At 43.9% G+C, this 24,334-nt stretch overlaps 1 protein-coding gene across 6 annotated transcripts in view; it reads right to left on the bottom strand.

Annotated features, from left to right (window-relative positions):
- LOC140077441 (diacylglycerol kinase eta-like) overlaps positions 1–24,334 on the bottom strand; it is a 212,407-nt gene that overhangs the window by 163,132 nt on the left and 24,941 nt on the right. For 5 of the 6 annotated variants that reach the window (XM_072124658.1, XM_072124664.1, XM_072124659.1 and 2 more), the window contains exon 2: positions 341–554. In XM_072124658.1, the coding sequence (XP_071980759.1) occupies positions 341–554 (214 nt within the window). Of the gene's footprint in view, positions 1–340; positions 555–9,406; positions 9,426–24,334 lie in introns of those variants that run through there. The other variant, XM_072124662.1, reaches the window with a different exon arrangement.

The raw sequence follows: 24,334 nt of genomic DNA, 5'->3' as shown, positions 1-24,334 counted from the left end.
CAGGATTCAAACTTTGTGTATCATAGTCCCAGAAAGACGACTAGGATGACTATTATAAAATTCTTGATTCCAAAATCCATCTTATGGCATATGTATTATAATACAGATGACTTTTTTTCAGTACCTCAAAGAAGTCATCAAATATGATGGCACCTGTCATATTTGCTGACAGACTGGTGTTCAACAATAAGGCTACCTTTCGCCTCAATGAAAAGGGAAAAAAACATACATTTATTTAAAAATATATTTAATACAGCGTATATGCATATGCTATTGTAAGTATTTTTATTAGAAAAATAGTTTTATGGGGATTTGACCATTACTATCATTTAGATCTTACCTTACTTCGTATTTGTCCTGATGTAGACACCTTACGGATGAGTTTGTGGGAAATACCCTCCTGTTCGCCTTCACTGTCAGAAGATTCCTCGCCAGTAGTCTCTGTTGTAGGCAGCTTGTCTGAGTCTAGTGATGAGACTGAATCTCTAGTAGGTCTTTGAAACAAATCTTCTGGGGTCAACTTCTGAGCCATGATGTGAAATCTTGATTTGCACCTAAAATATAGAATAGATATGAGTATCTTAAAAATTATGGAAACAACACATTTTATGCAACTAAAAGGCAGAATGGCAGTCATTTATTATTGTATGTCTGTCCATTTTTTTACAGAATGGGTTTTGCTGTGCCACATGCACCTAATTTATTATGTTGTGGCACCACAAATTAGCCACAAATCTGCCATTTTTTTGTCACTCAATTTGAGCGCCCAACAATTTTCCTGCTCTTCCAGTTTCTGCAACACTTTTTTTGCTGCAATCTTGAAACCTTGAAACCTTCTGGAACATCTTATCTGAGATCTTTGCAGAGTGACGTTCCTCTGTTATTGGTAATTGCCAACCAGATGTAAATGTTGTAGTTTTTGTGTATCTAAACAGTATGAAGAAGTGCAATCAGTGATGACAGTGCCAGGATATGGAGATGTGAATGCACCTTTAAGTACTACTATGGTTATGTATAGCTGGCAAACTATTCATAAAGGTTCCGAAAGTAGAAGAAAACAACATCAACATCCAGAGTTCTAACAGAGGATGTTCGAAAATTGTTATTTAGTGGAACATTTACATATTTGCTAAAATAATCATGTCAGGGGCAGTAAAATATCCACTTCAACTGCAGAAAAAGTTAAATGTTACATAGTGCAATCACTTATGATATAAACATAAACATAAATGACACATATTAAATATGCTCCTGCATGTAAAATATACAAGCCTGCAAGTAAATGGCTGGCGTGTAATACTAATAATTATGCTATGCAATACTTTATTTCCCCGCAGCTGATGGCAACCTCTCTTTGTTAAAGGGGTATTCTCACGAAGACTTGTAAAAGTGTGCTACTAGCACATTGTTACAAATCTGCAGCAATGACAGGTCCTAGAGTCTTTTATCATGGCAACTAATCATCTCTTCCTGATGACATCACGGGGAGCGACAATCAAAGCCAATATGGCGATGCTGTCAGCCCTTGACTGTTGGTGGCAATGAAAGGGTTAACACCTGCAATCTGGTGTTTCCAGTGGGTGTTTGCTGCAGATTTAGGAGTTATTATAGTTAAGTAAGATATATGCTCACCTTTCATGATTGTATAACACGGATGGTAAGCATACCTCCCAACCGTCCCGTTTTGGGCGGGACAGTCCCGTTTTTTAACCCTTGTCCCGCCTGCACGGACCGTTAAGTGAAAGTCCCGGTTTTTTTGCGGTTTCACGGATTTTTCCGTTTTGTCCCGCCCCCCCCCGAGTCCCGCCCCCGAGTCCCGCCCCCGTCCTGCTCAGGATACAGAGAAGCCAGGGGGCGGGGTACAGCGTCCTCCTCCTCTCCAGCTCCCGGGCTGTCTGCTGCAGAGCCGGCACCTCCCCCATCCCCTCCCCTGGGAGGCAGAGCCCTCCCTGTCCTCAGGCTGCCACTTGCAGGCACATGGATGGATGGATGGATGGAGCAGTGCAGAGTGTCATGTTCTCTGCACTGCCCCTGCACAGCAGCCCCAGGGGATCATCCTCCGTGCAGGCAGGAACTCTCCAGCACTGCTACATCAATGGCTCCCTGCCCCCACCTCCTCCTGCTCCTCACTGAAGTTCGTCTGATGAAGCAGAGCCGAGTGTGTGCAGCTGCTGCAGTGTGATAACAGGTACTCTACAGTGACTGCAGGCAGCAGCTAAAGGGTTAAACACTTTCCTCCATAGACCCCCTGCCCCCATCCCTAACCCCCCCAGTGCCCTTCTATTCTGCTTTTATTGTACCATATACTTAATCCCTTAACCCCTTAAGGACGCAGGGTTTTTCTCTCATTTCTCGCTCTCCAACTTCAAAAATCCATAACTTTTTCATTTTTCCGTGTACAGAGCTGTGTGAGGGCTTATTTTGTGCGTAACAAATTTTACTTTCCCGTAATGTTATTTATTTTAACATGCCGTGTACTGCGAAGCTGCAAAAAATTCCAAATGTGGAAAAAATTTTTTAAAAAACCGCACATGTCACGTTCTTGTGGGCTCAGTTTTTTCGACTTTGACTGTGCACTCAAAATAACACCTCAGCTTTATTCTTTGGTTTGGTGCGATCGCGGTGATACCGGATTTATAGGTTTTATTGTGTTTTAATACATTTTCAAAAATTAAACGCATGTGTGCAAAAAAAAAAAAAAAAAAATTTTTGCCATCTTCTGACGCTAATAACTTTTTCATATTTCGGTGCACGGAGCTGGGGGTGGGGTCATTTTTGGCGAAATGAGCCGACGTTTTCATTGCTACCATTTTGAGGTCTGTGCGACATTTTGATCATTTTTAATTTCATTTTTTATGTGATGTAAAAAGGTGTAAAAGTCGCATTTCGGACATTTGGGCGCCATTTCCCGCCTCGGAGGTCACCGCCGCCCGTAACCGTTTTTATATTTTGATAGATCGGGCATTTTGGGACGCGGCGATACCTAATATGTCTGTGATCTTTACTGTTTATTATGTTTTATATCCGTTCTAGGGAAAGGGAGGTGATTAGAATTTTTAATATTTTATAAATTTTTTTTATTTTTAAAACCTGTTTTTTCTTTTTTTTCCACTATTTCTTAGACCATCTACGGTACATTAACCCTAGATGGTCAGATCGCTCCTACCATATACTGCAATACTTCTGGCTCATTGTAACGAACCTGCAGAAGCCATGTAGCCTCGTGTCAAAAGAAGACCCGAGGCTACCACGGCAAACGATCGCCGCCCCCGATGACGTTCGGGGGCACAGCGATCGTAAAAAAGACTTTGCCGGCGACAATGACCGACTGCGGTTATTAGCGGTGGGGGTTTTCTGCAACATGCAAAACCCCCCACCTTGTATGAAGAAGACTCAGCCCGTGAGCCCTCTTCATACACTCCTTATACTCTCTGCGTCGTAGAGCTACGGCGCAGAGCGTTAAGGGGTTAAAGGGGTTTTCCCACAAATACAAGTTAGGCCCTATCCATAGGACAGGGCTTAACCTGCTGATGTGTGGGGGTTTCAGTGATGTGACCCCCATAGATCATGAAAACAAGGGGTCTGTTGGGGTCCACATAAGGTACATGTCATCGCTCTGTGACAGTAATGGAGCAGAATGGTCATGCACGGCCGTCTGCTCCATTACTCTGACGGAACAATTTTTGCGTTTCCATATTTCACTCCCCACTTTCAAAAATCAATAACTTTTTTATTTTTCCACGTACAGAGCTGTGTGCGGCCTGTTTCTGCGTAACAAATTATACTTCCTAGTGACAGTATTAAATATTCCAGGCCCTGTACTGGGAAGCGGGAAGGAAAATATCAAATGTGTTTTTTATGGCTTTCACTGCGCGCTCAATAGGACTCCTCCCCTTTACTGCGCTCCATAGGACCCCTCCCCTTTACTGCGCTCCATAGGACCCCTCCCCTTTACTGCGCTCCATAGGACCCCTCCCCTTTACTGCGCTCCATAGGACCCCTCCCCTTTACTGCGCTCCATAGGACCCCTCCCCTTTACTGCGCTCCATAGGACCCCTCCCCTTTACTGCGACAACGAGCATGTCCCCCCCCTAGACAACGAGGATTTCCCCCCCTAGACAACGAGCATTTCCCCCTGCTAGACAACGAGCATGTCTCCCCCTGACCCCTAGACAACGAGCATGTCCCCCCCCAAGACAACGAGCATGCCCCCCCCCTAGACAACGAGCATGTCCCCCCCCCAGACAACGAGCATTCCCCCCCCTAGACAACGAGCATGTCTCCCCCCGACTCCTAGACAACGAGCATGTCCCCCCCCTAGACAACTAGCATTCCCCCCCCCCCCCTAGACAACGAGCATGTCTACCCCTGACCCCTAGACAACGAGCATGTCCTCCCCTGTGGCTGCGTGCCCTTTTTTGTGTGTTTGTGTTATTTTTGTCTTCCAGGACCGTGCCTGCTGTGGACTGCTTCGGATTCGAAGGATTACGTCTATGACCGACATTTCTAACAAATAAAATGGTCAACGAGGGTGTGTCTGCGTCTTTTGTTCAATAAAATTTTCTGAAAACGGTGTGATTATTTATTTTTTTGCGACACTCTTCATAGTTTGCCGTAGTAGTGGTGCCGGCTAGGTGACGGTGCTCATTACTAAGGGCTGGCCTTAGTGTTTGCCTTAATTTTTTTGGCAAATTTACACTAACGCCCATACCATTACCCCGGTACCCACCGCCACCAGGGGTGCCGGGAAGAGCCGGGTACAAACCAGTACCTGACCGTCTATAGATGGTCAGGTGTTGGGGCGGCTGCAGGCTGTTATTGTTGCGCTGGGATAGCCCCCTAACAGTGGCCTATCCCAGCTCAGTAATAGCAGGCTGCTGCTGCTTTTTTGTATCTCGCTGATTTGAACAATAGGGGGCACCCCATGCCGTTTTTCCCCCCCATTTTTTTGTAAAAATGGGGGAAACAGCCTGGGAGCCCCCTTTAAAGGGGGGACCCCACGCATATTTTTGTCAAAAATTTGAAGAAAAAACGGCATGGGGTGCCCCTATTTTTCAAATCAGCCTGATACAAAAAAGCAGCAGCAGCCTGCCATTACTGAGCTGGGATAGGTCACTGTTAGGGGGCTATTCCAGCGCAACAATAACAGCCTGCAGCCGCCCCACTACCTGACCATCTATAGACGGTCAGGTACTGGTTTGTACCCGGCTCTTCCCGGCACCCCTGGTGGCGGTGGGTACCGGGGTAATGGTATGGGCGTTAGTGTGAATTTGCCAAAAAAATTAAGGCAAACACTAAGGCCAGCCCTTAGTAATGAGCACCGTCATCTAGCCGGCACCACTACTACGGCAAACTATGAAGAGTGTCGCAAAAAAATAAATAATCACACCGTTTTCAGAAAATTTTATTGAACAAAAAACGCAGACACACCCTCGTTGACCATTTTATTTGTTAGAACTGTCGGTCATCGATGTAATCCTTCGAATCGGAAGCAGTCCACAGCAGGCACGGTCCTGGAAGACAAAAATAACACAAACACACAAAAAAGGGCACGCAGCCACAGGGGGGGACAGGCTCGTTGTCTAGGTGGGGGACATGCTCGTTGTCTAGGGGGGGGGGGACATGCTCGTTGTCTAGGGGGGGACATGGTCGTTGTCTAGGTGGGGGTACATTCTCGTTGTCTAGGTGGGGGTACATGCTCGTTGTCTAGGGGGGGGTACATGCTCGTTGTCTAGGGGGGGGCATGCTCGTTGTCTAGGGGACATGCTCGTTGTCTAGGGGGGGCATGCTTGTTGTCTAGGGGGGGCATGCTCGTTGTCTGGGGGGGACATGCTCGTTGTCTAGGGGGGGGCATGCTCGTTGTCTGGGGGCGGACATGCCCGTTGTCTGGGGGGGACATGCTCGTTGTCTGGGGGGGACATGCTCGTTGTCTAGGGGGGGGCATGCTCGTTGTCTGGGGGCGGACATGCCCGTTGTCTGGGGGGGACATGCTCGTTGTCTAGGGGGGGACATGCTCGTTGTCTAGGGGAGGACATGCTCGTTGTCTGGGGGGGGCATGCTCGTTGTCTAGGGGAGGACATGCTCGTTGTCTAGGAGGGCATGCTCGTTGTCTAGGGGGAGTGGAATATGCCCCCCAATTATATACATAAATATACATTGGTGCCAGTGGATGCGTTGAAGGTATGAGCAGTGGCGTGGCGTGGTTAGGGGGCGTGGCTAGGGTGTGGCTTCTGTGGGTAAAAAAATCGCCGCGGCGCGCTTCGCGCGCCGCCATTTTGTCCCTCTTTCTCCTCCACAAAAGTTGGGAGGTATGGGTAAGCAATGATCAGAGAGGCAATCCAGGAAGAGGAACTTGGCACAAACGCCAAGGAAGGCACAGGAAAGATACGAGGATACTCCTCTTCATTCAATCTGGCGCCAACTGGAAGTAGTAAAAATAAAATCTTTTATTTCAGTGTTAAATCAAAAATGCCAAAAAAAGCGTTTTGAGTCTGGACTAGGTTCTTCATCATTTACAAATAGCATATATAAACCATAGCATATATATGATATTTGTAACTGATGATGAGCCTAGTCCAGGCTTGAAACACGTTTAATTGACATTTTTAATTTAACAATGAAATAGAAGATTGATTTCTACTACTTGAGGTTGACATCAGATTGATTAAAGAGGAGTACAGGCGGTCCCCTACTTAAGAACACTCGACTTACATACGACCCCTAGTTACAAACGGACCTCTGGATGTTGGTAATTTACTGTACTTTAGTCCTAGGCTACAATAAACAGCTATAACAGTTATCACAGGTGTCTGTAATGGAGCTTTAGTGTTACTCCTGATTCTTATGACAACCCAACATTTTTAAAATCCAATTGTCACAGAGACCAAAAAAGTTCTGGCTGGGGCTACAATGATAAAATATACAGTTCCGACTTACATACAAACTCAACTTAAGAACAAATCTACAGACCCTATCTTGTATGTAACCCGGGGACTGTCTGTACAAGCGGTCCCCTACTTAAGAACACTCGACTTACATACGACCCCTAGTTACAAACGGACCTCTGGATATTGGTAATATATTGTACTTTAGTCCTAGGCTACAATGATCAGCTGTAACAGTTATCAAATGTGTCTGTAATGAAGCTTTAGTGTTAATATTCAGTATTATGACAACCCAACCTTTTTAAAATCCAGTTGTCGCAGAGACCAAAAAAGTTCTGGCTGGGATTACAATGATAAAATATACAGTACAAATATTACATACAAATTCAACTTAAGAACAAACCTACAGACCCCATCTTGTATGTAACCCGGGGACTGCCTGTTTACTTGTACCTCTCTTATGTATGGGCACAATGACAATCACACCATTACCAAATTCTATTAGTTTATTATGTTACATTTCATATCCCATAAAATAGGGTTTTTTTCAACTCATGTTAAAAGGAGTTTCTTGCTCTTAATTGTGTCCTATTAAAGAGTTCTATATTACTTGGTACCCACACTGTCATAAATCAACCATGTTGCCACCAAAGTGTGGCCCATAGTGGTGACACTACTTAGTGCCACCAGCCTTTGAGCTCCTTCCAGGAGGCTGTCTGTATGAACACCTTATTGCCAACACCAGTACATGGGGAACAGGTAGAGAATTAGGTTCCCGATAATGTGAGGAAGATCCTAAATGTGATCCAGTGGGCAAATGGATACAGCTTGCTAACACGGTACAAAACCTATTTTCTTGTTTCCAGTCTGTGAAATTGATAAATGTCTCATTCTCCTTATGTGATAACATAACAGTGTAATAGAAAAGGATTACCTCTTAAAGGGGTATTCTCGTCTCGGCATTCACATTCAGTTTCATTAATCTTCCATATATAAACATTTCTTCAATTGGATGTTATTAAAAAAAAAATGTGTTTCTGAAGATAATTTCCCATAAACATAGCCATGTTGTCCCTTAAAAACGAGATGGCTTCCTCGGTTACGACCACGTCACATTTAGGCAGCAGTGGCCAGACATGTACTATTGAGCCCTTCCTGACCACCTGGCTTCAGCGATCATTACTACAGGACGGCTGTGGGACATGTAGTAATTCTCAGATATTTCATATACAAAAACTTTTTGTTTATTTGTGCAATCCCTTCAGCAGAGGTGGCCGTATCCGAGGAAGCTATCTCGTTTCTAAGGGACCATACCACTATATCTATGGAAAATTTTTAATAACATCTAATTGAAGATATGTTTATTAATGGCAGATTAATCAAATGGAATGTGAATGCCCAGACGAGAATACCCCTTTAAATAGGCTGCTTTGTTTATTATGGGTTTCAGTTAGAAGCACAATTCCCAAAGTAGCCACCTTAAGGAGGAAATCCAGTTCTATGTCATTGCTACACACAGATATTGAAACCTACCCAGCTGACGGTCACCATTATGTAATCTTGTACCTGCTCTGCACAATTTGTCAACATATTAGTTGCTAGTGGAGATTCAGTAGTTGAATCTCAATAAATGTCATTGACAGCAATGTTGGTAAACTGCTAAATGGCTGGCGGTTATGTTTCACAGTGTCATGCTGTCATTTGTGTGGTCTGAACATTTGTGTGGCAAGAACATAAAGGCTGTGCATAGTTTTTATGGTATATACAATACTAAAATGTTACTTTATGCCCTGAAAAGCAACACCATGAAAAAGCTAAAACTAAAAATAGTTAGCATAAATGTTAATTACTGTATGCTACACTGAGAGTTCCACAAAGATATATCCTAAAATAAATTACATTTTACAAAAATGAAAATATTGTTGCAGTAGTTCTGTGGAGAGACAGAGACTTTCATTTTGCTAAGAGTTTGGGTGGCACTACAGTGTTTGGGAAATACAGCTGACATATCGTTTATATGGTCTGTCAATAACCAGCGTTAGGGATTAAGGACATCTGAATATTCTGCCACATTATGATTGACCAAACAGGAATTATACTAAAATCATCTTATCACTACTATAATACCCTATAAATGGATTGTAAACATCTTAGCTGTAGGAAAAGCTCTAGACAGAATATTCAAATGCATTTTCTATAAATGTGGATTATGGCCAGTAAAATATAAGCACCATATCTAATTGTTTCTTACATTTCTACTGTACTGAACTGAGAAATTAAACTGCAGAACAATTACTCAAATAAATCCCTACATGTGTTATACATAAACCAGTACATAGTTTACTGATACAGCTCAAAAGTAATGTTAACTTCTTCCCACTTTACAGCAAAAAAAAAAATCAACATTGTGCAGTTCTCGATCAGTGTTGTTATTTCCTAGTATATTTTATAATTGTGTTCTGAATCTTTGTTTTGAGCCTAAATTTTCCCCCTGTGCTTTCCAAAAACCACTTGTTACCCACCATATACAGGAGCTATTGTCTGCTGTTGCTGTGACAGTTAAAAGCTGATCTGTGATTGGTTGCTGTTCTGCCACAGGTCATTTTTTTTTACTGCAATACTTCTGTATTGCAATATATGGCATTTTTGCAGCACATTCACTACAATGAGCCACTGGCTCATTGTAACGAATCTGCAGATGCCAGATAGTCTCGGGTCAAACGAAGACCCGAGGCTACCATGGCAACCGATCCCCCCCCCCCCCCCCGCGATCGTAATAAAGATGGCGGCGCCCGCGCTGGCAACGTTGAAAGGGTTAATAGCCGCGATCGGTGCAGGCACCGACCGCGGTTATTAGCGGTGGGGGTTTGCTGCAATATGCAACAACCCCCACCTCTGTATGAAGAGGACTCAGCCCGTGAGCCCTCTTCATACATCCCTTACACCTCTGCGCCGTAGAGCTACGGCGCAGAGCGTTAAGGGGTTAAAGGGGTATTCCCGTCCGGGCATTTACATTTAATTGAATTCATTTGCCATATGTAAGCATTTCTTCATTGGGATGTTCTTTAAAAAAAATGTTCCTGTGTGAATATAATTTCTCATAAATGTAGCCATGTTGTCCCTTTAGAAACGAGATAGCTTCCTCACATACGACCACCTCACATTTTGGCAGCAGAGGCCAGACAGGCGCTATTGAACCCTGTCTGACCATGTTTATATATGGAAGATTAATGAAACTGAATGTGAATGCCGAGACGAGAATACCCCTTTAATATGATCTCTGAGCTGTGATTGGTTACTATAGGCAATGAGTATAAGACACTTATGTGTGAGGTAAGATGGATTGGGATACAGAGATTGAGGGAGATTTATCAGAAATGTCTGAGGTAAAACTGTTCCAGTTGCCCATGGAAACCAATCAAAGATCAGGTGTAATTTTATAAACAGCTCTGCAAAAATTAAACTTGAGCTCTGACTGGTTGCCATGGGCAACTGGAGCAGTTCTGCTCACAGACACTTCTGATAAATCCCCCATAGAGAAAGTGACAGTCAGAGACACAGACAGTCACTGGAATGAGAGCGCCCAAGACCGACAGTCACTAGAACGAGAGTGCCCCAGACAGACAGTCACTAGAATGAGAGTGGCCCAGACAGACAGCCGTTGGAATGAGAGCACCCGAGACAGACAGTCGCTGGAATGAGAGTGCCTGAGACAGACAGTCGTTGGAATGAGAGTGCCCGAGACAGACAGTCGTTGGAATGAGAGTGCCCAAGACAGACAGTCGCTGGAATGAGAGCTCCCGAGACAGACAGTCACTGGAATGAGAGTGCCCGAGACAGACAGTCGCTGGAATGAGAGCGCCCGAGACAGACAGTCGCTGGAATGAGAGCTCCCGAGACAGACAGTTGCTGGAATGAGAGCGCCCGAGACAGACAGTCACTGGAATGAGAGTGCCTGAGACAGACAGACGCTGGGATGAGAGCGCCCGAGACAGACAGTGTCAGTGACAGAGACAGTCAGTTTAAATGGGATTTATACACCACGTGGGTTTGAGTGTATGGGGGTTGCAGGGTTCCAAGTGAACTAGCAACCTATATACCTTAAGCAGGAACAAGCCTTATTACAAAGGTAAATAATATGAGTAAAAGCTGCTGCAGAGCCTGGTATGCAGGAGCTAGCTCCTGATAATAATCACAGAAAAAACTGGTGCGGTTTTACCAGATATGGTTCTGCACTGCTGGTCGGGTTAAACTGAATTTCAAAGTTCATATATAATATTATACATAATCAAATGCATATCAGTACATAAAAAAACAGATCTTTGTCAAACATTTATTGATCAGTGCATTTGTTAGGTACAGGTCAGCAAAATAGGGACAGCGCGTTTCGGGGAGGATTTTCCCCTTCTTCAGGTCCAAAATAATATTCTGAAAGTACGTAAGAATAGTGTGTCAATATGAGGTACCTCTATACAATCTATGGAACCTATCTTGAACCTATCTTATATGATAATATTTACAAAACAAATGTACAGATACAGATCATATGACATCTGTGACTTTTTTAGGATCAGGAATGTCTGGCTGATGAGATGACAGAAAGGAGGCTCCAAATTACATATAAAGAAAGCGGTGCAGAACTTTGAATAGTTCCCCAAAAATGGGACTTTTTCTCATATATTCTGAAAAAGTCCTGTGAGAAACACATACCTTATGGGAAAAAGCATAAAAGGAACAAGAAAAACCCTATGTGGCTAACTAGTCTTGTAAGGAAAGCAATAAGCGAGAAAGATAAAGCATTTAAGGTGCTAAAACGTGAAGGTAGTGATGAGGCATTACAGGATTATAGAGAGAAAAATAAATCCTGTAAAAAGCAGATAAAGGCCGCAAAAATAGAGACTGAGCGAAATATTGCCAGGGAGAGCAAAAATAATCCCAAATTATTTTTCAAGTATATAAATGATAAGAAACTAAAAACAGAGAGTGTGGGTCCCCTTAGAAATAACATGGGGGTCATGGTGGAAGGAGATGAGGAAAGGGCCAATCTACTGAATGTCGCCTTCTCAACTGTCTTTACCCAGGAAAATCCCCTGGTGGAAGACACAATGAGGAATAATGTAAATTCTTTTTATAATGTCAACAGTTTAACCCAGGAAGAGGTACGGCGCCGCCTCGCAACCACTAAGATAGATAAATCACCTGGGCCAGATGGCATACACCCCCGGGTTCTGCATGAATTATGTACCGTGATAGACAGACCGTTATTTTTAATATTTGAAGATTCACTGAGGACTGGTTATGTTCCACAGGAATGGCGCATAGCAAATGTGGTACCAATATACAAAAAAGGATCAAATAGCGATCCTGGAAACTACAGACCCGTAAGTCTAACTGCTGTGGTGGGGAAAATATTTGAGGGGTTTATTAGAGATGCTATCCTGGAGTATCTCACTGTGCACAACCTTATAACCCAGCGTCAGCATGGGTTTATGAGAGATCGGTCCTGTCAGACTAATCTGATTGGTTTCTACGAGGAGGTAAGTTCAAGACTGGATCTGGGGGACGCTGTGGATGTTGTATATCTGGACTTCTCAAAGGCATTTGACACCGTGCCACATAAAAGGTTGGTATACAAAATGAGACTGCTGGGAATAGGAGAAAATCTGTGTATCTGGGTAAGTAATTGGCTTAGTGATAGAAAACAGAGGGTGGTCATTAATGGCACATTCTCAGATTGGGTTGATGTTACCAGTGGAGTGCCACAGGGGTCAGTATTGGGGCCACTTCTTTTTAATATTTTTATTAATGACCTTGTAGTGGGTTTACACAGTCAAGTTTCAATATTTGCAGATGATACTAAGCTGTGTAAAGTAATAAATACTGAGGTCGATAGTTTAGCATTACAGAGGGATTTGTGGAAGCTTGAGGGATGGGCAGAGAAATGGTTGATGAGGTTTAATGTAGATAAATGTAAAGTTATGCACTTGGGCCATGGAAACAAAAAGTATAATTATGTTCTAAACGGTCAATTACTTAGTAAAACTGAAGCTGAAAAGGACTTGGGCGTATTGGTGGATGGTAAACTTAATTTTAGTGACCAGAGCCAGGCGGCTGCTGCTAAAGCAAATAAAATAATGGGATGTATCAAGAGAGGAATAGATTCTCATGATAAAGACATAGTTTTGCCCTTATACAAATCCCTGGTCAGACCACACATGGAATATTGTGTACAGTTTTGGGCACCAGTGTATAAAAAGGATATAATAGAGCTGGAACGGGTGCAAAGGAGAGCAACCAGGATTATTAGGGGAATGGGGGGATTAGAATACACTGACAGATTACAAAATTTGGGATTATTCAGTTTAGAAAAAAGACGACTGAGGGGAGACCTCATTACAATGTACAAATACCTGAACGGACAGTACAAGGATCTCTCCAAAGATCTTTTTATACCTAGGCCTGTGACCAGGACAAGGGGGCATCCTCTACGCCTAGAGGAGAGGCGATTCTACCATCACCATAGACAAAGGTTCTTTACTGTAAGAGCAGTGAGACTATGGAACTCTCTGCCGCAGGAGGTTGTTATGGCCGACTCTATGTACATGTTCAAGAGAGGCCTGGATGACTTTCTGGAGAGAAAAAATATCACGGGTTATGGGGATAAAACATTTATTTAATTCTTGAAGGTTGTACTTGATGGACTTGCGTCTCCTTCCAGCCTTATATACTATGATACTATGATATACAGACGGTCCCCTACTTAAGGACACCCGACTTACTAACGGACCCCTCTGCTTACTGGGACCTCTGGTGAGGGGTCTCTGGATGCTTTACTTTAGTCCCAGACTGCAATGATCAGATGTAAGATGCCTGTAATGAAACTTTATTGATAATCCTTGGTCCAATTACAGTAAAAAATTTTGAAACACCAATTGTCACTGGGACAAAAAACATTGTCTGGATCTACAATTATATACAATTATAAAATATACAGTCTTGACTTACATACAAATTCAACTTAAGAACAAATCTATGGAACCTATCTTGTACATAACCCGGGGACTGTCTGTATTGGTAAATTACCTAATATTCTGTCACTCTGCCTTTACAGGTATGTTTAAAAGACATGAGGTAAAGTGCTGAACCTGAGAAGGTTCCTCAATAGCAGGATTTTGCATTTTTTATGAAAAAGTTTAAAGCCCCATAGCCTCCTACAAAAATGAGAGGATGCGTAAAAAACCATGTCAACTTAAATCAGACATTCTGTTAATGTTACTTATCAAGTATTTTTGCTGTCATTAATCTTTGTTGAAGTAGAACATTTTGATTCTCGAAAATCCAGAATATTTCCAAATTTACACCAAATATCTTTTTTTTCATAAATAAATGCAAAACATACCAGCAAAATTTAACTAACATGAAGCACAAAGTGTCACGAGAAAACAATTTCAAAATCACTTTGATATGTTGAAGCGTTACAAAATTATCACCACTTATAGTTGACACATGTCAGATTTGAAAAAATGGGCCATGCAGGAAGGTTAAAAGTGGCTTTGGCCGTAAGGGGTTAAGAATTTTTTATACTTTACTTTTCATTAAAATTACCACATTATTTAAAAAGGCTTTCCAGGGTTCTCCTGGCAGATGCCAATAGCTGCTGTTGAATGGGCTCTCTATATTGAATGGCAGGGACTGCAATTGTGACCGGGCTCGTTGAGAGAGGGGCCCATGCACTACCCCGTGCAGTGCGACCTGCGGGCCTCTCTCTCAACGAGCCGGGTCGCAATTGCAGTCCTCTGATGCAGCACACAGCAGGGTGCAGGATAATGTCTGTTCTCCTGTCAGAGGACCCCACTTCTCTAAATGTGTAAAAGAAGTTCAATGTGTAGCGTGGGAAAGCTTGTACTCCTCCCCCTCCTAGGAGACCTGAAGTGGAGCTGGGACAGAAAGAGAGAGGGGGAGGGAGGGGAATGCAGTGACCCAGAACAGCCAGAGGCTGCTTTGTGCCTTCCGCATCAATAACTGTAAGTGGACAGTGTCTAAAAGTTGTTTATACAGTTCACATAGATATATACCTGTGCATACCTCCCAACTTTTGTTGAGGAGAAAGAGGGACAAAATTGCGATTTTTTTTACCCACAGAAGCCACACCCTAGCCACGCCCCCTAACCACACCCCCTGGCCACGCCACTGCTCATACCTCCAACGCATCCACTGACACCAATGTATATATATATATATATATATATATACTGATTAACCCCACTGGCACCAATGTATATTTATGTATATAATTGGGGGGCATATTCCACTCCCCCTAGACAACGAGCATTCCCCCCCCTAGACAACGAGCGTGTCCCCCCTAGACAACAAGCATATCCCCCCCTAGACAACGAGCATGTCCCCCCCCTAGACAACGAGCATGTCTCCCCCCTAGACAACGAGCATGTCTCCCCCCTAGACAACGAGCATGCCCCCTCCCAGACAACGAGCATGCCCCCCCTAGACAACGAGCATGTCCCCCCTAGACGAGCATGTCCCCCCCTAGACAACGAGCATGCCCCCCCTAGACAACGAGCATATCCCCCCCTAGACAAAGAGCATGTCCCCCCCCTAGACAACGAGCATGTCCCCCCCCTAGACAATGAGCATGCCCACCCCCATGGCTGCGTGCCCTTTTTTGTGTGTTTGTGTTATTTGTGTCTTCCAGGACCGTGCCTGCTGTGGACTACTTCGGATTCTAAGGATTACGTCGATGACCGACATTTCTAACAAATAAAATGGTCAACGAGGGTGTGTCTGCGTCCTTTGTTCAATTAAACTTATATTTGTTAAAAACGGTGTGATTTATTTTTTTGCGACACTCTTCATAGTTTACCATAGTAGTGGTGCCGGCTAGATGACGGTGCTCATTACTAAGGGCTGGCCTTAGTGTTTGCCTTAATTGTTTTGGCAAATTCACACTAACGCCCATACTATTACCCCGGTACCCACCGCCACCAGGGGTGCCGGGAAAAGCCGGGTACAAACCAGTACCTGACCGTCTATAGACGGTCAGGCAGTGGGGCGGCCGCAGGCTGTTATTGTTGCGCTGGAATAGCCCCCTAACAGTGACCTATCCCAGCTCAGTAATGGCAGGCTGCTACTGCTTTTTTGTAGCTGGCCGATTTGAAAAATAGGGGGCACCCCACGCCGTTTTTTCTTCAAATTTTTGACAAAAATATGCATGGGGTCCCCCCTTACAAAGGGGCTCCCAGGCTGTTTCCCTCATTTTTTCAAATCCCCCTATTGTTCAAATCAGCCAGATACAAAAAAGCAGCAGCAGCCTGCCATTACTGAGCTGGGATAGCCCACTGTTAGGGGGCTATTCCAGCGCAACAATAACAGCCTGCAGCCGCCCCACTGCCTGACCATCTATAGACAGTCAGGTACTGGTTTGTACCCGGCTTTTCCCGGCACCCCTGGTGGCGGTGGTTACCGGGGTAATAGTATGGGCGTTAGTGTGAATTTGCCAAAACAATTAAGGCAAACACTAAGGCCAGCCCTTAGTAATGAGCACCGTCATCTAGCCGGCACCACTACTATGGCAAACTATGAGTTTGTCGCAAAAAAAGAAATCACACCATTTTTAACAAATATAAATTTAATTGAACAAAGAACGCAGACACACCCTCGTTGACCATTTTATTTGTTAGAAATGCCAGTCATCGACGTAATCCTTCGAATCCAAAGTAGTCCACAGCATGCACGGTCCTGGAAGACACAAATAACACACACTGTGGCGGATGCACTGAATTATTGTGACATGCACCCGCTCAATAAGAGGTCCCCAAAATGGTATTAATGTAAGTGTCATCTCATACCGCATAAATGACACCTTAAAGAGGACCTGTCACCCAGAAATTCGGCACTAGATGTTACTAAAGTAATCGGCTCCTAGTGCTAAACCAAACGCAGCGGTGTTACACAGAAACCTCTGATAACGCTAATTAACACTGCCGCGCTGTACACTACAAACGCCAGGCCGCTCTCAAAGTGGCATATTCATGAGGGGGTGGGATTGTGGGCATGACACGTGGCAGTCACCACCGGCCTATGGAACGAGCGGGGCGGTCAGGGGAAGAGGGACCGCCCCCTCATGAATACGTCGGACCCCTTTGAAAGCGGTCTGGCATTTGTAGGGTACAGCGCAGCGGTGTTTGTTAGTGTTATCGGAGGTTTCCGGTAGCGCTATCAGTGTAGCACCGCTGCGTCTGTCTTAGCACTAGGAGTAGCTTACTTTAGTAACATCGCTGGACGCGTTCACACGGTGCGTATTGCCTGCGTTTCATTGCGTTTGAAATGCATTACAACAGCTGAGAAGCGATTTGCCTAATTAAATTACTGTTTACGCTTGTTAACGCATGCGTTGACATTGCGTTTAGAGTGCGTTCTGTAAACGGAAACGTTAACAGTAATGTAATTAGGCAAATCGCCTCCTCAGCTGATGTAATGCGTTTCAAACGCAATGAAAACGCAGGACATAACGCACCGTGTGAACGCGCCCTCCTAGTGCTGTTTTTCAGGGTGACAGCTCCTCTTTCCACAGCTCCGCACACCAAAGTATAGAAAAGTTATTGGCCTCAAAGTATGGCAAAAGGAAGAATTTTTTTTCTACAAAAGATTTACATTTTTAAAAAAAATGCACCTCCACAGCTTCAGGAGAAGGAACAGAGGAGTATGCAGGGTCTATGGCAGGGGCACACAGCAGCCGCTCTCCAGGTGACCCCACTTCCTCCTCACACATCCCTCGGCACAGCTCACACAGGGGGAGGAGGGGCGGCCCGGGGGAGGAGAGGGGGCTGTGCTCTGCTCTGCAGGATCTGAAGACACAGCAGCCCCTCTGCAGGTGACCCCCCCCCCCCTGATGATTCCTCCTCACACATCCCTCTGCACAGCTCACACAGGGGGGAGGAGGGGTGGCCGGGGGAGGAGAGGGGCCGTGCTGTACTGTGAGCTCTGACTTCACAGCAGCCGCGTTGTCTCCTCTGTCTCTGCAGCCGATGTGTCCCGGGACCAGGAGACGGGACTCAGTCTCTTGGACCGGGACAATGCAGAGCAGAGCGTGATATTCTCCTAACCTCCCGGGTCAGCGGGACACGGCTAAAAAACCGTGACAGTCCCGCCGAAAGCGGGACGGTTGGGAGGTATGCCTGTGCTATGCATATATGTGTGTGTATATGTGACATATACACACATATGCAATACACAGATATATAATATGTCTTTGTTATGCAAATGTGTGTGTGTTTATGTGTGTGTGTTATGTGTATATATGTATATGTGTTTGTCTATATCTGTGTTGTGCATATTTGTGCTGTGCTGTGCTTTGTGCTGTATATGGAAGCCTGCTTTGTGTGTATATGGAAGCCTGCAGCTGCAGGATGGAAGGGGGTAAGCCCCCTGTCAACTCTTCTAATGTTGTTCACAAAGCTTCTGGGGTGACACCTTCTACCTCACCCAAGCCAGTGGGAGACCAGCGCAGATGTTTTGTGTGCAATCAAGTGGGGCATATCAGCATTACATGCCCAGAGAAGAGGAAGAGCACCCAACGGTTTCTTCACCTTCTGTTTTGTTTGTGGGTGGGAATAAGAGGGCGGCTGGTGACAACCTACAGGAGGTTACTGTGGGTGACAATGTCACAGTGGGTTTAAGGGATACCGGTGCACAGATGACCCTTGTGCACCCGTCACTTGTCAAACCGGAGGATCTCATGCCAGGGAGGACAATTGCTGGTGTTGGAGGGCTCACCCCAGCCTTGCCCATTACATGTGTGTACCTGAATTGGGGGACGGGAAGAGGGTTGATGAACGTGGGGGTCACAGATAACCTTCCCAGCAAAGTTTTGTTGGGATTGATTTGGGACGATTAGTGTCCAAATATATGCCCATGGATGCCAAGGAGGACCCTGGCACACTTAGTGCCACACATGAGTTGAGTACTGTGGTACCTGAAATGGAGACTGTGCCTACAAAAGACTGTGGCAGTCATATGTCCTATGATGTAAGAGAACTGTCTACTGATTCTATGCATAATCCAAGCTTAAATGGATTATCAACTGTGTTACATGATGATGTTTGCATGCATCGTCCTGATATAACTATAGCCAGTGGTGATGTATCATCAGGCCCTGTCAACTGCAATGTGTTATCCAATGTTATAGATACTATCTACCTGCCTAGTGATAGCATGATTGTTACTTAATGTGATGTAGATAATATGTACCTGCATAGCATGATCGTCACTTCATGTGCAGTAGGTAGTGATGTCATGTATAACTGTGATGTGGAAGCTACAGACAGGGGCAGACTGGCCATACAATCTGCCGGGAAAGTTCCCGGTGGGCCGGGTCCCCTCTGGGGCCGAATCACCCACATCGTACCGGCAGCATGGAAGGGGGAGAAGAGCCCCGCCCCCTGTGCAGAGCCCTCGCTCATTGGTGGTAGAGCAGCAGCAGGGGTCTGTGTTCTTGCTGCTGCTCTCCCCCATAGACCAAACAAATACTGCAGTAACTTTGAGGGAGCATTCAGCAGCTCTGTGAGGGAGAAGCTGCTCTGCTTTGTGAGAGCAAAGCAGAAATACCTTAGTCCTGGCCAGTCGGGATTTGGCTGAGGGGAGGGGAACACAAAAGCAGCAGGAACAGAAGATCCGAGCACAGTGTGCAGCTGCTGAATAGTTCCTGCCTTTGAGTGCCATAATAAAGCTGAGAAAGTCTGGGCTGCTGCCTATAAGAGGTACATATCTAGCTATTGTAACTCTGTCTACTCGTATAACTTCTATCTTCTTTCTTCCTAGCTTTCTATCTATCCATAATCTATCTTTCCCATATCTTTCTCTCTATCTTTCAATCTTAACCAAAAAGCTTGCAGCACTCCAGAGATGGACTGTAAAAATATTGGGGCACATTTACTTACCCGTGCCTTGAAGTTCACAAAAAGTGCATTCTCCATGTATAATGCGCTGTGCCACGATTCACTAAGATTCTGCGCCCAATATACTGCATGTGTCGCTTCCACGCTCAGGTCCCCGGAGTTAACCTTCTTCTTCCTGGTGTATGTAAGTGCATTGTCCGTGTATAATGCGCTGTGCGGGGAGTCGCTATAATCGTGCCCCGATATCCTGAATGTGTCGCTTCCCCGCTCTGGTACCCGGAGTTCACCTTCTTCTTCCTGGTGCATGTAAGTGCTTGATCTTGCGACACAATTTGAATCTTAAATCCCGCGCTCAGTCCGCATCAGTCGGATCATCCTACAGCCCCCCCTAATTTCTGTCGCATGGAAGTCAGCGCAGCTGCGCCACAATCCAATCGCGGGTGACACAATTCCAGCGCAAATCCCCGTTAAATACCTGTCAAAGCTGCGCAAATCACAAACACAGGGAACAGTCTTACGAAAGTGAGCAGCAGGACCCTTAGTAAATAAGCCCCATAATCTTTCCACATTGCAGCAGTTTCTCTGGCTGTCTGGCTCTGGAGAAGGTAAAAGTGGTTTATTACGGCTTCTGCCTTCCGCTATGCAGTGAATACCAGAGGCAGCGCTGCTTTTGGCTCTGTAGACCCGGGGGTTGCATGATTGCCAGGTCTGCAAGGGTAAAGTAGAGTTGCTGGATCTAATCAGTTCCAGTACAGCTCTGCCTAAGACATTTACCCCCATATGGCGTAATTTTCCTCTGTAACTGGGGATGTTTTAAGATGTTTTCATTTTTAACTATCCTTATTTGTCATGAAAAAAATGCTGTAAAAGTTTTTAAAGGATTTCCCATAAAAAGACGTTTTGGCTCTTAGGGTGATGCCACACGCATGCGTTTTTGCATGTATACCATGGCTGGTTTTAATCTGTTGCACAGCTGCCTATATTTCTAGAAAGGAAGATAAAACAGGTTCAAAGCAGCCAAACGCATTGAAAAACATACAAAAACGGATGTGTTAAAACGGTCCAAAAACGCGTTGTGTGGCATCACCCTTAGGGTGAAGACACACGTGGTGTTTTTAGGCCGATTTTAGTTAGTGCGCTTTCAGATTGTTAAAAACGCATCCGTTTTTTAAAAACGCATGCGTTTATTGAAAACGTGTGCGTTTTTGTCCGTTTTTAATTGCGCAAATTCGGAAAACCGGACAAAAACAGATGCGTTTTAAAAAAACACATGCGTTTTTAAAAACCGGATGCGGTTTTTTCACGCATGCGTTTTTAACGATCTGAAAATGCACTAACTAAAAATGGCCCAAAAACGGCCTAAAAACGCCACGTGTGTTTTCACCCTTAGGGTGATGCCACACATGGAGTTTTGAACCTGTTTTTGGTCCGTTTTTAAATCAGTCCATCCAAAAAAGCATGTGTTTTTTGAAAACGCAACCGTTTTTGACCAGTTTTAATAAAGATAATTGGTAAAACCTGTCAAAAGCGCATGCTTATTTAGAACATCATAATAATCACCTCAGATGCTGAAGAACCTCATTATATACATCTCAGCTGCTGTAGATAATCAAATCACACATCTCAGCTGCTGCAGAACCTCATAATACTCACCTAAGCTGCTTTAGAACCTCATAATGCACATCTCAGCTGCTGCAGAACCTCATAATACACACCTCAGCTGCTGTAGATCATCATATAACACACCTCAGCTGCTGAAGAACCTTGTAATACTCAACTCAGCTGCTGCAAAACCTCATAATACACTCATCAGCTGCTGCAGAACCTCATAATACTCACCTCAGATGCTGCAGAACTTCATAATACACTCAGCTGCTGCAGAACCTCATAATACGCACCTCAGCTACTCAGGGCCGGATTAAGGTTGGTGGGGGCCCCTGGGCGCAAATCCTGGTGGAGGCCTAAGGGTGCTGTCACATATTTGAGTTTTGATTCAGTTTTTTATTGGAATCAAAATGCACTGGGCGATGCCGCAGCCGATCGCTTATGCACACGGTGTCTTGCATTTAGACAATACATGAAATTGGAAGCTGATTGCAATTGCAAGCGTATGCAATCGGCTGACCATCCCAAACTTGTAAACATAGTTATGCCACCCATAAGTGAGCACCTTCTTTATTTGGGGGAGGTAGGGGCCCTGAGTTATAGGTAGCATGGAGAGGGCCATGTGTTTTTTTACATTTTTTTACTACAGGCGGTCCCCTACTTAAGGACACCCGACTTACAGACAACCCATAGTTACAGACGGACCCCTCTGCCCACTGTGACCTCTGGTGAAGCTCTCTGGATGCTTTACTATAGTCCCAGACTGCAATGATCAGCTGTAAAGTGTCTGTAATGAAGCTTTCTTGATAATTATTGGTCCAATTACACCAAAAATTTTTAAACTCCAATTGTCACTGGGGCAAAAGAAAAAAAATTGTCTAGAACTTCCATTATAAAATATACAGTTTCGACTTACATACAAATTCAACTTAAGAACAAACCTCCAGACCCTATCTTGTATGTAACCCGGGGACTGCCTGTAGTTACATTGCTTGGTACTCAACTTCTCCTCTCACAGTAAGCTCACAGACCACTCGGTGGGAGGAGAAGGTGGGCTGAGTGATCTCTATGAAGCAATCTAACACTGATTGACTTAAACTTGACTGGTTAGGATAGGTACACGGCGGAGTCAGGACCAAGGGGTTGCCAATCACAGTACTATAATACTACTCCTATGTATAAGAATATAACTACTATAATACTGCCCCTATGTACAAGGATATAACTACTATAATACTGCCCCCTATGTGCAAGAATATAACTACTATAATACTGCCCCCTATGTGCAAGAATATAACTACTATAATACTGCCTCCTATGTACAAGAATATAACTACTATAATACTGCCCCTATGTACAAGAATATAACTACTATAATACTGGCCCCTATGTACAAGAATATAACTACTATAATACTGCCCCCTATGTAGAGGAATATAACTACTATAATACTGCCCCCTATGTACAAGAATATAACTAGTATAATACTGCCCCTATGTACAGGAATATAACTACTATAATACTGCCCCCTATGTACAGGAATATAACTACTATAATACTGCCCCCTATGTACAGGAATATAACTACTATAATACTGCCTCCTATGTACAGGAATATAACTACTATAATACTGCCCCCTATGTACAAGAATATAACTACTATAATACTGCCCCCTATGTACAAGAATATAACTACTATAATACTGCCCCCTATGTACAGGAATATAACTACTATAATACTGCCTCCTATGTACAGGAATATAACTACTATAATACTGCCCCCTATGTACAGGAATATAACTACTATAATACTGCCCCCTATGTACAGGAATATAACTACTATAATACTCCCCCTATGTACAGGAATATAACTACTATAATACTGCCCCCTATGTACAAGAATATAACTACTATAATACTGCCCCCTATGTACAAGAATATAACTACTATAATACTGCCCCCTATGTACAGGAATATAACTAATATAATACTGCCCCCTATGTACAGGGATATAACTACTATAATACTGCCCCCTATGTACAGGGATATAACTACTATAATACTGCCCCCTATGTACAAGAATATAACTACTATAACACTGCCCCCTATGTACAGGAATATAACTACTATAATACTGCCCCCTATGTACAGGGATATAACTACTATAATACTGCCCCCTATGTACAGGAATATAACTACTATAATACTGCCCCCTATGTACAAGAATATAACTACTATAATACTGCCCCCTATGTACAAGAATATAACTACTATAATACTGCCCCCTATGTACAAGAATATAACTACTATAATACTGCCCCCTATGTACAAGAATATAACTACTATAATACTGCCCCCTATGTACAGGAATATAACTACTATAATACTGCCCCCTATGTACAGGAATATAACTACTATAATACTGCCTCCTATGTACAGGAATATAACTACTATAATACTGTCCCCTATGTACAAGAATATAACTACTATAATACTGCCCCCTATGTACAAGAATATAACTACTATAATACTGCCCCCTATGTACAGGAATATAACTACTATAATACTGCCTCCTATGTACAGGAATATAACTACTATAATACTGCCCCCTATGTACAGGAATATAACTACTATAATACTGCCCCCTATGTACAGGAATATAACTACTATAATACTCCCCCTATGTACAGGAATATAACTACTATAATACTGCCCCCTATGTACAAGAATATAACTACTATAATACTGCCCCCTATGTACAAGAATATAACTACTATAATACTGCACCCTATGTACAGGAATATAACTACTATAATACTGCCCCCTATGTACAGGAATATAACTACTATAATACTGCCCCCTATGTACAGGAATATAACTACTATAATACTCCCCCTATGTACAGGAATATAACTACTATAATACTGCCCCCTAT

The sequence above is a fragment of the Engystomops pustulosus genome, chromosome 9 (assembly GCF_040894005.1).
Source record: "Engystomops pustulosus chromosome 9, aEngPut4.maternal, whole genome shotgun sequence".
NCBI lineage: Eukaryota > Metazoa > Chordata > Amphibia > Anura > Leptodactylidae > Engystomops > Engystomops pustulosus.
This window is presented reverse-complemented; position numbering and strand designations above follow the sequence as displayed.